A 15,489-nucleotide genomic window follows, 5' to 3' on the forward strand; every position below is an offset into this window, starting at 1 on the left:
TCGAGTTTATACACCCTTTTTGTGTTTCCTGTCTAGAGAATATCCTTTAGTATTTGTTGCAGAGCTGGTTTGGTGGTGCTGAATTCTCTCAGCTTTTGCTTGTCTGAAAAGCTTTTGATTTCTCCTTCATATTTGAATGAGATCCTTGCTGGGTAAAATAATCTGGGCTGTAGGTTATTTTCTTTCATCACTTTAAGTATGTCTTGCCATTCCCTCCTGGCTTGAAGAGTTTCTATTGAAAGATCAGCTGTTATCCTTATGGGACTTCCCTTGTGTGTTATTTGTTGTTTTTCCCTTGCTGCTTTTAATATTTGTTCTTTGTGTTTGATCTTTGTTAATTTGATTAATATGTGTCTTGGGCTGTTTCGCCTTGGGTTTATCCTGTTGGGGACTCTCTGGGTTTCTTGGACTTGGGTGATTATTTCCTTCCCCATTTTAGGGAAGTTTTCCACTATTATCTCCTCAAGTATTTTCTCATGGTCTGTCTTTTTGTCTTCTTCTGGAACCCCTATGATTCGAATGTTGTAGCGTTTAATATTGTCCTGGAGGTCTCTGAGATTGTCCTCATTTCTTTTAATTCGTTTTTCTTTTATCCTCTCTGATTCATTTATTTCTACCATTCTATCTTCTAATTCACTAATCCTGTCTTCTGCCTCTATTATTCTACTATTTGTTGCCTCCAGAGTGTTTTTGATGTCATTTATTGCATTATTCATTATATATTGACTCTTTTATTTCTTCTAGGTCCTTGTTAAACCTTTCTTGCATCTTCTCAATCCTTGTCTCCAGGCTATTTATCTGTGATTCCATTTTGATTTCAAGATTTTGGATCAATTTCACTATCATTATTCGGAATTCTTTATCAGGTAGATTCCCTATCTCTTCTCTTTTGTTTGGTTTGGTGGGCATTTATCCTGTTCCTTTACCTGCTGGGTATTCCTCTGTCTCTTCATCTTGTTTAAATTGCTGAGTTTGGGGTGTCCTTTCTGTATTCTGGCAGTTTGTAGAGTTCTCTTTATTGTGGTGATTTCCTCGCTGTGTGTGGGTTTGTACAGGTGGCTTGTCAAGGTTTCTTGGTTAGGGAAGCTTGTGTCGGTGTTCTGGTGGGTGGTTCTGGATTTCTTCTCTCTGGAGTGCAATGAAGTGTCCAGTAATGAGGTATGAGATGTCTATGGTTTTGGGGTGACTTTGGGCAGCCTGTATCTTGGAGCTCAGGGCTGTGTTCCTGTGTTGCTGGAGAATTTGCTAGGTATGTCTTGCTCTGGAACTTGTTGGCCCTTGTGTGGTGCTTGGTTTCAGTGTAGGTATGGAGGCGTTTGATGAGCTCCTGTCAATTAATGTTCCTTGGAGTCAGGAGTTCCCTGGAGTCAGGGTTTGGTGGGCCTGCATTTTGTGCTCTTCCCAGGTCGGAGCAGCTCAGGTGATGAGGTATTTGGTGAGCGTGGTCGCTGCGATTTATCACCTCCCCGCCGCTCGGTTTTCTGGGTGTACAACCGGCACACCTTCTCAGGCGGATGTTGACCATCCAGAACCCCAAGAAGTCTTAGTTAGCAAAGAAGCCTGCTTACAGTTTTGTAGATAATGTCTTTTGGGGGCTGCGATTGCCCCCTTCCAGCTCTGGCTGCCTGTCACCGGAGGGGGATGGTCTGCAGCCGGCTATCTCTGTTCAGTCCTTTGTTCTGTGCGTGGGCCTGGCGTTGTCTTAGGTTAGGGCTAGCTTTTCGCGTGGTAGTTATCCCACAGTCTGGTTTGCTAGCCCAAGTTAGTTCACTCAGATAGCGCTCAGGGCTTCAGGCCAGCTCCTTACTCTAAGCGATGCAGCCCGCGCCTCCCTGCCCAGCCCTCGCTTGCTAGTGGCGGGTACAGGCATCTGCGCAGCTTCTCCGCTGGGGGAGTTACTGTTGGGCTCGTAATCTGTGGGTTTTAATTGTTTATTTTTCCTCCCTGTTATGTTGCCCTCTGTGCTTCCAAGGCTCCGCACAGACTCAGCAATGAGAGTGTTTCCTGGTGTTCGGAAACTTCTCTCTTTTTAAGACTCCCTTCCTGGGACGGAGCTCCGTGCCTCCCTCTTTTGTCTCTTTTTTTGTCTTATATTTTTTCCTACCTCCTTTTGAAGACAATGGGCTTCTTTTCTGGGTGCCTGATGTCCTCTGCCGGCTTTCAGAAGTTGTTTTGTGGAATTTACTCGGCATTTAAATGTTCTTTTGATGAATTTGTGGGGGAGAAACCAGTCTCCCCGTCCTATTCCTCTGCCATCTTAGCTCCTCCCCAAGTTTTAAAATTTTAATTTAAAAGAGTAATAATAGTTCCTGCTTAATAGGATTATTGTGAGGGTTAATTAACTGTAAAGCGCTTTAAAAAAATATCTGTGCTGATGCTTCAGAGATGGGCTCCAGGGACCAAGTGGCAAGCTGGCCTCGCACCACAGGTTGTAGTGCTGTCCCTATGCAAAGCCTCCTGTCTCCCAGGGCCAGCTTCCACTGCAGCTGCCTGCATTGCCATGATCTGGGCTTAGGTTCTGGTGCACAGAGTCCCCTCAGGAGACCCTCAGGGACACCTGGGGTTTCAGTCTGCCGTGTGTGTGTGTGTGCATGCGTGTGCCCATGTTCCTGGCACTCAGACCAAATGCTCAGTATCCATGGTGCCCACTGTTGCCTGACTGATCTCCTGCACATTTTGTTATCTTATTGGAGTACACTGACATAACACAAGTTCTAGGATGATATTAAGAATTTCATGATGTGCAAGCAGAGCATTAAACCAAACCTTTGAGAGCAGGGCCCTGTTCAGGTTCACAGATCACACGTGTGCCTGTGAAACCACTCCTGAATCCAGTAGTTCTCAGTCAGGTGTCATCTTGCTCCTCAGGGTGGGCTACCTTGGGTTCTAATTATGTGAGATTCCAATTGAGCCCCTGAAAGCAAGAGTGACAAGATACATTAGCATCAAAAGTAGGCCCTAATCCTTCTTTTTGTACTCTTAGGCACAGGGAATTATCCAATGGAATCTTCTGGGCATTCCTGTCCTGGGCAGTTCCTATACCTGCTGTCAGCTATCCTTCCCTTCTTCAGGCGAGCTGGACAACTTAAGTGATGGGAGAAGGAGTGGTAACAACAATGGACTTGGAAATCGCCAGGTAAGACTTTGTTGCCCAAGTAACAGTCTAAGATGGGTCTGGTTTAGGGTGAGGTATAGGGCGCTCCCTGGAGAAGGAAATGGCAACCCATTCCAGTGTTCTTGCCTGGAGAATCCCAGGGATAGGGGAGCCTGGTGGGCTGCCATCTATGGGGTCGCACAGAGTTGGACGTGACTGAAGCGACTTAGCAGCAGCAGCAGCATAGGGTGCTCTGGGCTTCCCAGGTGGCACTAGTGGTAAAGAACCTGCCTGCCAATGCAGGAGACATGAGACTAGGGTTCAATCCCCGTGTCAGGAAGATCCCCTGGTTGCAGGGCAACCCACTCCAGCATTCTTGCCTGGAGAATTCCATGGACAGAGGAGCCTGGCGGGCTACAGTCTATAGGGTCACACAAAGTCAGACATGACTGAAGCGACTTAGCATGCACACATGCATGAACATAGGGTGATCTGCTCCATGGTCATTCAAGGATCTAGGTTGCTGGCAAGTGTTGACATCCAGTGGCTCATAAAGGCTCACATTTAGTCCAGGGCTTAGAAGTGATACAGATCACTTCCCATTCAAATTCCAATGGCCAGAACTTGGGAATACAGCCATACCCATGTACACTTGGGCTGGGAAATGTAGTCTAATTCTGTGCACAGCATAAATAAATGGTTTTGGAGATCCCTTGCCAGCCTGCACCATAAGAGATTTGCAAAAATGGGAGATTTTGAGTAAGATGTGTATAATCCCCAACCCTCCTGAGACAGGCATGTCTGTTGGGAAGACTTCCCCAAGAGGCAGCTTTCTAGCTGTCACTCCTTGGACTTAATAGTGTTTGGTTCACATTACAGCTAATGTTTTAGGAAGGTCATGCATGGAGTATCTAGCATCAAACAAGTGTCAGGATGACTGACACCTCTTGTTATAAATGAGCAAGTTGGTTTTGGCATAACTGTCTTGAGTGTACTTAGTGTGACTCAGTTGCTCACAGTTAAGCTGATCATCATCACTTGTATGTGCTGATCAGAAGTGTCAAATTCATGACTACACAGGTAAAAGAAACCTTGAGATTGTTTTAACTCTCTACTTGTTTCACACTAAATAAGAAATTCATCATTACAAATGGTAAACAAATTGAATGTGTAGCACTAAATATTCAATGCCAAAAACCTCTTTTAAAATAATCTTCTGTCTCATGTATAGTCCCACACCAAAACCCATGATTTTTAATCTGATTCTTGATACAAGTAGGAGATCTATGACTACAGGGCAATAATCCTTCCCTGTTTTACCTTATCCATATTTAAGAGGAAACAAGCTGGAGGAATTGTTGAAAGAGGGCATTCTAGCTTACGAGGTAAAACTCTAAGACAGAGCATCGGAAAAGGTCCTAGTTAATACCCATTGCTGTGACATATTCTTTAAAAACACCCCCTTTCACTCTCAAAAAGAGTCCTGGTTTGGACAATAAATAGAAACCCTTAGAACCAGGGAGCAGTACCTCTTTATGGCCACCACTGTTCAGGGTCTGGCATGCAACTCTTCAGAGCCAGAAGCCCAGGGTTTTCAGGACACTGAGGCTGACTGAGCATGGAAGGGAGCTGATTCACACCATGGAAGTGACGGGAGACTGACCCCTAAACCAGGATGCTGTGTTTTTAACTTACTGTGAAGACTAACTGCCTAGCAAAGTGGAAACCAATGTTGGTTGGTTAGTATGTTCTCTCCCTTAAAGTGTAGTCTCCTTGGAAAGCTCAAAGCCCTTGGGATGATCAAAATCATAGTTCTTGTGGATGAGGAGATCAAGATGAGCCATGTTAACAGAGCTAGAACAAATAATTTCACAATTTGTATGGAAATACAAAAAACCTCGAATAGCCAAAGCTATCTTGAGAAAGAAGAATGGAACTGGAGGAATCAACCTACCTGACTTCAGGCTCTACTACAAAGCCACAGTTATCAAGACAGTATGGTACTGGCACAAAGACAGAAATATAGATCAATGGAACAAAATACAAAGCCCAGAGATAAATCCACGCACGTATGGACACCTTATCTTTGACAAAGGAGGCAAGAATATACAATGGATTAAAGACAATCTCTTTAACAAGTGGTGCTGGGAAAACTGGTCAACCACTTGTAAAAGAATGAAACTAGAACACTTTCTAACACCATACACAAAAATAAACTCAAAATGGATTAAAGACCTAAACATAAGACCAGAAACTATAAAACTCCTAGAGGAGAACATAGGCAAAACACTCTCTGACATACATCACAGCAGGATCCTCTATGACCCACCTCCCAGAATATTGGAAATAAAAGCAAAAATAAACAAATGGGACCTAATTAACCTTAAAAGCTTCTGCACATCAAAGGAAACTATCAGCAAGGTGAAAAGACAGCCTTCAGAATGGGAGAAAATAATAGCAAATGAAGCAACTGACAAACAACTAATCTCAAAAATATACAAGCAACTCCTCCAGCTCAACTCCAGAAAAATAAATGACCCAATCAAAAAATGGGCCAAAGAACTAAATAGACATTTTTCCAAAGAAGACATACAGATGGCTAACAAACACATGAAAAGATGCTCAACATCACTCATTATCAGAGAAATGCAAATCAAGACCACTATGAGGTACCATTTCACACCAGTCAGAATGGCTGTGATCCAAAAGTCTACAAATAATAAATGTTGGAGAGGGTGTGGAAGAAAGGGAACCCTCTTACACTGTTGGTGGGAATGCAAACTAGTACAGCCACTATGGAGAACAGTGTGGAGATTCCTTAAAAAACTGGAAATAGAACTGCCTTATGATCCAGCAATCCCACTGCTGGGCATACACACTGAGGAAACCAGAAGGGAAAGAGACATGTGTACCCCAATGTTCATCGCAGCACTGTTTATAATAGCCAGGACATGGAAGCAACCTAGATGTCCATCAGCAGATGAATGGATAAGAAAGCTGTGGTACATATACACAATGGAGTATTACTCAGCCATTAAAAAGAATACATTTGAATCAGTTCTAATGAGGTGGATGAAACTGGAGCCTATTATACAGAGTGAAGCAAGCCAGAAGGAAAAACACCAATACAGTATACTAATGCATATATATGGAATTTAGAAAGATGATAACAATAACCCTGTGTACGAGACAGCAAAAGTGACGCTGATGTATGGAACAGTCTTTTGGACTCTGTGGGAGAGGGAGAGGGTGGGAAGATTTGGGACAATGGCATTGAAACATGTAAAATATCATGTATGAAACGAGATGCCAGTCCAGGTTCAATGCACGATACTGGATGCTTGGGGCTAGTGCACTGGGACGACCCAGAGGGATGGTATGGGGAGGGAGGAGGGAGGAGGGTTCAGGATGGGGAGCACATGTATACCTGTGATGGATTCATTTTGATATTTGGCAAAACTAATACAATTATGTAAAGTTTAAAAATAAAATTTAAAAAAAAAAAGATGAGCTATGTTAGCTGGAAGTGCTGCTGTAATTTGCAAGACAGGTTTTAATACTTGGTATCCATACAAAGCATATGCTCTATCCTATTTAAAATACTAAGAGTTTTCCTTTGCAATCAGGAAAAATGGATTTGGTTCTCATTCCAGAGATTTTTGAGGTCAGCATCAGCTACAGATAAAGAAGAGGAATGTGTGGTTCCAAGAAACCTCCTGTTCTTTACTAATACAGGAAGTCCCCCACATATAGTAAGTCCCCTTCAAGTTGCGAACTTTCAAAAATTCGAACGCACATTTGCATATCCAATCATGTAAGTTAGCTTATGTGTCTGGCGTACATTGTCATATGCATGCCTCCTCTAAAGTGGTTGTACTTTTGTGTGCTTTACAGAGTACAGTATCTTTATATAAAGTCCAGGAATGTTTGGAAGCAAGCATAAAGGCAGTGGTGATGTAGCTGGTACTGGCAAGAAATGCCAGGAATTGGAGGCCCAGAGAAAGGATGAAGAGACACAAGAGGAAGAAATAACTGAAGAACTGAAGAGGTTCATGATGCAGGAAATGACAAGGGGATTTTATTTGAGGAGGCGTTGTTAGTTTTTAAGGTACAGGACCTGGACTTAGAATGGTACATGAAGGCTGCAGCAGCCGTTCAGAATGCAGTCCAGCACTACTGTGTCATCTATGATAAATAAAACAGAGCTACTAGCCAGATATCACTGGATTGTTTTTTCAAGAGGACAGGCAGAATTGAATCCAGCAAGGAACCAGAATCTGTTCCATCAACGTCAGGCGTGAGTGAAATTGCAGCTTGTCCTCCTATTGCTAAAGGTCCTTAGGCTCTGCCATCACTCACCTGCTCTGCCTCCTCCTGTCAGTAGCCCTTCTTGCCTGTTCACTTAATGCCAGCCCCTGTGTGCCAGCTGTTGTGCTGTACTACTGTACTCTTCAAGGTACTGGACTGTTAGATTAAAGATCTCAACGTAAGACCAGAAACTATAAAACTCCTAGAGGAGAACATAGGCAAAACACTCTCCGACATACATCACAGCAGGATCCTCTGTGACCCACCTCCCAGAATATTGGAAATAAAAGCAAAAATAAACAAATGGGACCTAATTAAACTTAAAAGCTTCTGCACAACAAAGGAAACTATTAGCAAGGTGAAAAGACAGCCTTCAGAATGGGAGAAAATAATAGCAAATGAAGCAACTGACAAACAACTAATCTCAAAAATATACAAGCAACTCCTCCAGCTCAACTCCAGAAAAATAAATGACCCAATCAAAAAATGGGCCAAAGAACTAAATAGACATTTCTCCAAAGAAGACATACAGATGGCTAACAAACACATGAAAAGATGCTCAACATCACTCATTATCAGAGAAATGCAAATCAAAACCACTATGAGGTACCATTTCACACCAGTCAGAATGGCTGCGATCCAAAAGTCTACAAGCAATAAATGCTGGAGAGGGTGTGGAGAGAAGGGAACTCTCTTACACTGTTGGTGGGAATGCAAACTAGTACAGCCACTATGGAGAACAGTGTGGAGATTCCTTAAAAAACTGGAAATAGAACTGCCTTATGATCCAGCAATCCCACTGCTGGGCATACACACTGAGGAAACCAGAAGGGAAAGAGACATGTGTACCCCAGTGTTCATTGCAGCACTGTTTATAATAGCCAGGACATGGAAGCAACCTAGATGCCCATCAGCAGATGAATGGATAAGAAAGCTGTGGTACATATACACAATGGGGTATTACTCAGCCATTAAAAAGAATACATTTGAATCAGTTTTAATGAGATGGATGAAACTGGAGCCTATTATACAGAGTGAAGTAAGCCAGAAAGAAAAACACCAATATAGTATACTAACCCATATATATGGAATTTAGAAAGATGGTAACAATAACCCTGTGTACGAGACAGCAAAAGAGACACTGATGTATAGATCAGTCTTATGGACTCTGTGGGAGAGGGAGAGGGTGGGGAGATTTGGGAGAATGACATTGAAACATGTATAATATCATGTATGAAACGAGTCGCCAGTCCAGGTTCGATGCACGATACTGGATGCTTGGGGCTGGTGCACTGGGATGACCCAGAGGGAGGGTATGGGGAGGGGGGAGGGAGGAGGGAGGAGGGTTCAGGGTGGAGAACATAGGTATACCTGTGGCGGATTCATTTTGATATTGGCAAAATTAATACAATATTGTAAATTTAAAAAATAGAATTAAAAAAAAAGTCTGCTTATTTATTTTTTTTAATGTATTATTTGTGTGAAAAGTATTATAAACCTCTAAAGTACAGTACTATATAGCTGATTGTGTTAGTTGGGTACCTAGGCTAACTTTGTGAACTTATGAACAAATTGGACTTACAAGTGGGCTCTTGGAATGTAGCCTGTCGGGGACATATATCTTATGTCCCAAGTTTCCTCACCCAACTCTAAGGGCTGTCAGGGCCCATATCAGTGGCAGACATCCTCTGATGTTTGAGGTTCAGCCAGGAGCAGCCTCCTCTGCTCCTGCCTTATTTGTAACACTGGAGGTGACAGACACCCTGAACCACTCCCCAGCGCCCACCCCACTTCTCCATAGACAATATACACAATGGCCAGAAGAGGATTAAAATCAGCTTTATTGACAAATTGAAGAACACAGCTGGGATTTGAGGCCCAAGCGAGGTTTTTTCATCTTCTCTGAAGTGATGACAGCTGAGCCCACTGGGTGGGGCTAACCAAACTTACCCACCCCGCCGCAGACCGAGGCTGGAACGTGGAGAGCTGAGTCCTGGGTGGGCTCACCACGGGCAGGTCCCGCTGGGTTTGTTTACTGCAGGTAGACTGGAAGCCCCAAAGCAGGTCCAAGAGAAACAGAGAGAGAGAGAAGAAGCAGGAGGACAAGTAAGCAGGGTCCTTTAGCACATTATCTCCACCCAGTAGAGAAAGGTGGTCCCAAGAGTCTCAAGTTCATCAACCACAACCATCCCAACTGAGGTCACCCCGGTGGAAGCTTCTCCCCAGTACTTTCCTTCCATGCTCTACTGTAGTTAGGAGATCTTTGCCTTGATTGGCTGAGCAAGGAATGTACGAATAAGGAAAAAGGTTTCTCCCAGGAGGTAAGGGTGGCTTAGGAGCCTGGACTGCTCAGTGAACAAGTGGCCAGGGGCTATTTTGTATGAGCCTCCCAGTCGGCAGCCACGATGCAAACACAGGTGCTGGCTAGAGCTGGTGGATTCAGGACTGACTCCCGACATCTCACACCTGAACACTGACCACCAAATTCCTTTTCTTTCCTGTGCTCTGGTGCTCAGACCCCTGAGGACTGCTGAGGAAAGAACTGGGCAGACTTCACCCACCCCCGAACCCTGGATGGGTGAAATGGATGAAGGGGGTCAGAAGGTACAAATTTCTAGTTATAAGATAAACAAGTCCTGGGAGTGTAATGTACAGCTTGGTGATTCTAGTTATGATTCTGTATTGTATACTTGCAAGTTCCTAAGAGAGTCAGCAATCTTAAACGTTCCTATCACAAGGGAAAACAAATTAACTCTGTGAGGTGACGGACCGTGACTAAACTTATGGTGGTAATCAGTTTGCAGTATATACACATATCAAATCATTACCTACCTAAAGTAATATACTGGTATATGTCAATTATATCTTGATAAAACTGAAAAGAAAAAACCCACTAGGCCACACAGCTAGGGTATAATTCAGCTGGACACCTATGGTGTTCCTGTTGTAAAGAGAGTCCCTTTGACTCCAGAGTAACTGACACCTTCTGATTTAACTGTCAGGTGTGAAATCATTAGCTTTGTGCCAAACCAAAGCAGGAGGGCCTTTTAGGCCACGCATGCAGGGAAGACAGGAGTAGAATAGGAAAACTCTTCCAGGGCCTGTGAACTGATAGACGTTTAATGGCACGTCTTGCAGAGTCGAGTCTGACGTAGCTCTCTTTGGCTCAGGAAGTAAGGACATACTGCTAGCACTCTGAAGTCCTCCTGCCTACCTGTCACAGAGAAAACCCCTTTTCTGTTTTTTTTTTCCTGTGCTTTTCTATTTCTATCTTGATGCCACTAACTATACTGTCTTCTATATTTGGATGCATTTCCAGTGCATTCAATATTTTGCCTTTTACCATGGGTGACTTCTGCTAAGTGTTAATCCCATCCATTAGCCATTCTTTTCATAGTATCACCATTCAAGGGTGACCTCATTTCATGGCACCAGATGGCACCTTTCTGTAGTTTCCAACAGGCTATTTATACAACTTTACTTTGAATAAAACTGAATGATTGCAGAAACATTTTTTCCCCAGAGTATTTTTATTAGGGATTCCTGCCACCATATTAACATATAAAACAATCTGGATGTTGACACATAAATGCAAATTTCACTGTACAAAGATAAGGCTCCAACCATAGGTAACGTGGCCCCCAGATCTCTAGTTTTTCAGTGAAATCAATCATTTTGACTTCTTCCCAGAGTTGTCTTTATATTAGACAAACCACAAAATATGTTCCAGATACATAACATTTTACAATATGTTCCAAGCACAGACAGAAATACACAATACTTCACCTACATTTTTTTCATATCCAACTTGCATTAGCACTAAAGATTGTGTGTGTATATGTATTTGCCATATGTGTGTGTATATAAAACCACAAATGTACACACAGTAATTTTCATGGAAAATTGAAACCTTTGAGACTGTGGGTTTTATCCACTATGTTATCAGAGAGGGAAAATGAATAATACCATGTCACAAATTCCTCAATTGGGGATAAATAAAAACATCTGTGTATGAAGGGCATATCAGTTGTGTGTATACAAACACACATATATACACATATTCATATATAAACACGTATATACCAATAATATGGAATATACATATACTCACACACTTGCTTTCAATTCTGTATCTTACTATATTATATATCTTCTACCTTTGGAAGCAGTCTTCTTCTCTTTGATTCAGGCAACTGGTGACTGTTTTCTAAGAAAAGCGAGTATTTCTAAAAGACTGATCTGTCCTGACAAAATGGCATTTCAGGATCCGAGTTTTACTTTTGGTAGCTGTTGTTTAAATTCAGCAGACCTTATCCTGTCAGATCCTTCACTTAAAAATATTTTTATTCAACAGTGAAGTTTTTGCCTAAGAGATATTAGCTGGAAATGTTAAAATTATATAGTCATTACTCCTTAGTATAAATCCACTTGGCTAGACTATGTGTGATGCTCATCCTGTCAGCATTTTTCAATGTTTTATGATGTATAATATATGAATTCTATAATTTTAAAATGTTATTTAATATTAATGTAAAAGGAGAAGGGCTGGATGATTTGTTATGGTTAGAACTTCAAAGAAAATGAGATTAAGCATGATTAGAAGAGGGAACTAATTTTCTGCAGACTATACTGGCACATCCTTATGTCAGAGATATGACTTTAAGTCATAAACAAGGGGGAAACCACGTCAATTTCAAAGGTGATCATTTGCAAACTTCCCAAATAACCTATAGAAAATATATTTCTATATTGGTATCAAATAATCTTTATTTAAAAGAAAAATCAGTCACTTAATGCACATGAGAAAGACCACCCTGTAAACTGAATAGCAAAGTATAGTATAGTTTGCTGAACTGAAGTCTTCATGAGCTGACTTAAAAATGTATTTACAAAATCAAATGTCTAATAAAGCACTCAGGGCTCCATGAATGAGTAGGACTGGAATGGCCATTTTGGAAATTATACTAATGGTAGAGCTGAAGTTAGGAGAGATTATAGGTAGCCCATCCCATGAAAACATTCCATGTCTTCATTTACATTTTATGGAAAAATCACTATGCTCTGTGCCCTAAGCTCTGTACTGAACCCTCTTCTTTCACAGTATTGGTATGCACTCTGCATGGAAGGCGTTAGAGCCTTTCTTTCTGTCATGGATTCAGTGGTATGAAGGAAGGTACGAGAGCATTTGTCCCACTTACTGTCTAGTTAGGGGGTCATTTCACTACTTCATCCAAGCTGAAATGGTATATTATCTAATAAGTCCCCTCCAGTTTCTTAATTAGAGTCCCAATTATGAATAAGATCCTAAGGAAACCAGGAAAGGGAAAGAGTATAATGACCACCACAGAGGAAGATCATAGGCATTTATCAAAAAGCCAAGATCATTCTCCTCACATTCTTTCTGACTCTTTTGCTCTCTTTCGCACACATAGAATTCTTTTAAAGTTTCTTCCACAGAATCTCAATGAATGGCATGAGGGATCAAAAAATGTGCCTTCAAGTTTCTCCACTTTTATTTAGATCCACTTAGACATATTCATGTCCACTTGGACAGCGAGTTTACTGTTCTTTACATCATCCAGAACCTTGCATCACCATCACTTTCATAAAATCATTTGTCTACCACCACTTGCCTATCAGTCTCATCAGAACTCGTTTTGCTACTTGCCATTTGTCCAATTCCCATTTGCTTCCACTCTTGGGTTAATGTACAATAATACACAACTAACTAGCATCTCCTTTAACTATTTTCCTTTAAAAATTTCACTTTCTTTTAAAACCATTCCATTGCCTCAGCCAACACATATGGACAGAATGCAAATGAAAGTAACAAGTCATCTTGTCCAAATATTTTGAAAAATGGACCACCCTGTGTCCTCTTGATGCTCACAATTTCTACTTCCTCCAGTTCCATCATCCGTTTCAGGAGCTTATTTTCTACAGTGTTTTTCTACCTATTTTTCTATCTCATATGCAGATAATAACAATTATGTGATTGTTCAGCCAAAAATATTTTAAAAAACAAACCAGTGCCAAGACATTAAAAATTCCTGACATACCCTTTGTGCATTAGTCTTACAATCTGTACACTTGAATAACTCCAGGAAGCTCCTTTTTTTTTTTTTTTTTTGCTAAAAATTTACCAAAATATTTTGAACACATAAAAATATTTTTAAAAAAACAAAAGCAAAAGCCCAGCATAAATTTAGTTGTATAGGCATTGGTTAGAGGACATTGTTCTCACTAAGGATTATATTCAAAAAACTTTCCCTTGGGTTTTTACTAAAACTCTGATTCTGAACCTTATAGCTTGTAATGGTGCTATTAAAAAAAAAAGAATCTAATTCAGCTCAATGTATTATAATAGATAAAGAGTATGTCTGTACTATAATAAAAAATAAACATATTTTTGGTTATTTAGAGGTCATCTTCCTGACCTATAACTAAAATAACTGTGTTTGATTTAAACTTACTTGCAGTGAATTATGGAAAGCTAACTTAAAGCTCTGAATAATCAGTTATGAGTAAGAACACCTATTGATGGTCCCATGACCATTCAGAACCAGGCATTTGCTGGAAAAAAAAAACAAAAACAAACCAAATCACTAGTATTGAATATAGCCCTTAGTCATATGAGAAATGAGCTTTATGAGCAACCCAACATGTAAAGTACGAGGTTGACTTTGCCAGCCACCCACTCCTTGAGAGGACAGTAGTAGTCATAGTGAAACTGCTCAAACTCAGGCGTCTGGCGGATTTCACATAAGAAGGAGAGATCAATACCTGACTCCAAAAGGAGGAGGAGCAGGGGAAATACAAAGAGCAGCAGGCCCAGGCCCACCACAAGGAGCCGGGAAAAACTCTTGACCAGTGGGTTCACCCGAATAGTGCCACTCAGAATGTCATAGCTCCATGACAAAGCTTGGCGAGCCTCCTTCATCTCCTCCTCTTCTGCCATTAAAAAGGCATTTTCATCTGCTTCCAGTTCCTCGAATGAATCTGTATCTTCTCTTTCCAACTCCAGCCTAGATGGGCAGTCAAAGAGCATGTCAATCTCATCATCATCAACCGGGGTAGGGAGTAGGCTGGCACTTGGGTTGTATGCCAGTTCAGAGATTGTCAAGGGTTCTTCTTTTATTTTATCTTCCTCTTCACTTGACGGCTCTTCATACTCGTGGGATTCCTTCACTGGTGAGCTGGAGATCAAGGGGGCAGAAATATCTTCTTTGGGCAATGGAACACCTGTAAAGAGACATATTTTTCTTAATTTTAAATTTCAGGTTTTCTTTTTCCACAAAGATTTGTAATGGAAACAAACCCAAACTAATTACTGAATGAGAGGGAGTCCAGAAATTGTTCTGTAGAATCCTGACTTTTGACAAAGTCATTTTAGGAATAGATCCTATACTATAAATTCTTAAGGTCACCATTTTAAACCAAAAATAACCAAAATGCCTCAAATGGTTGGCAATATTTACAACATTTACATGTGAAATTATAGTCTGAAAAGCCTCCAATTTTGGTCACATATGCAAGAACAAAATGACAAGAAATCACTATTATAATTTTGAGTGTTGTCTTTTGTAAGTCAATTAAAGAGTCTATTATCCAATAGCATCTTTTATTATGTTATGTATTTTTTTGGTCTTCATTTTAGGCACAATTTTGTGGTTTCTCATTTCATGTAATTGCAATCATATTTGTATGAACAAATTTACATCTTACTCCTTTAGACATTTTCTATGTTGACATGAACTCCTACTGGTATTTATAATGGTTGCCAAATATTCTGTTTAGTTAATACAATAATAGTTGCCTAATATGATTAAGTTAATATTAATAGTTAACTATTAATAGTTAATATGAACCGTTAATAGTTGCCCAATAATAATAGTTACAATCAAGATTGCCAGAAATATCAATAACCTCAGATATGCAGATGATACCACCCTTATGGCAGAAAGTGAGAAACTAAAGAGCCTCTTGATGAAGGTGAAAGAGGAGAGTGAAAAAGCTGGTTTAAAACTCAACATTCAGAAAACAAAGAGCATGGCATCCAGTCCCATCACTTCATGGCAAATAGATGA

At 40.9% G+C, this 15,489-nt stretch overlaps 1 protein-coding gene and 1 long non-coding RNA gene across 7 annotated transcripts in view; one reads left to right on the forward strand and one right to left on the reverse strand.

Annotated features, from left to right (window-relative positions):
- Nucleotides 1-15,489, forward strand: part of LOC139184599 (uncharacterized) — a 105,879-nt gene that overhangs the window by 34,400 nt on the left and 55,990 nt on the right. For 4 of the 5 annotated variants that reach the window (XR_011568143.1, XR_011568146.1, XR_011568142.1 and 1 more), the window contains exon 2: nt 2,984-3,136. This is a non-coding gene — a long non-coding RNA (uncharacterized lncRNA). Of the gene's footprint in view, nt 1-2,983; nt 3,137-9,918; nt 13,531-15,489 lie in introns of those variants that run through there. The other variant, XR_011568145.1, reaches the window with a different exon arrangement.
- The window catches only part of FRMD3 (FERM domain containing 3), a 351,285-nt gene continuing 345,021 nt past the window's right edge, over nt 9,226-15,489 (reverse strand). The window contains exons 14-15 of one of the 2 annotated variants that reach the window (XM_070795032.1): nt 14,186-14,644; nt 9,226-9,448 (exon numbers count right to left, since the gene is read on the reverse strand). In XM_070795032.1, coding sequence (XP_070651133.1) covers nt 9,435-9,448; nt 14,186-14,644 — 473 coding nt within the window. In that variant the 3' untranslated portion in view covers nt 9,226-9,434. Of the gene's footprint in view, nt 9,449-12,648; nt 14,645-15,489 lie in introns of those variants that run through there. The other variant, XM_019966466.2, reaches the window with a different exon arrangement.

The sequence above is a fragment of the Bos indicus genome, chromosome 8, assembly GCF_029378745.1.
Source record: "Bos indicus isolate NIAB-ARS_2022 breed Sahiwal x Tharparkar chromosome 8, NIAB-ARS_B.indTharparkar_mat_pri_1.0, whole genome shotgun sequence".
NCBI classification, from domain to species: domain Eukaryota; kingdom Metazoa; phylum Chordata; class Mammalia; order Artiodactyla; family Bovidae; genus Bos; species Bos indicus.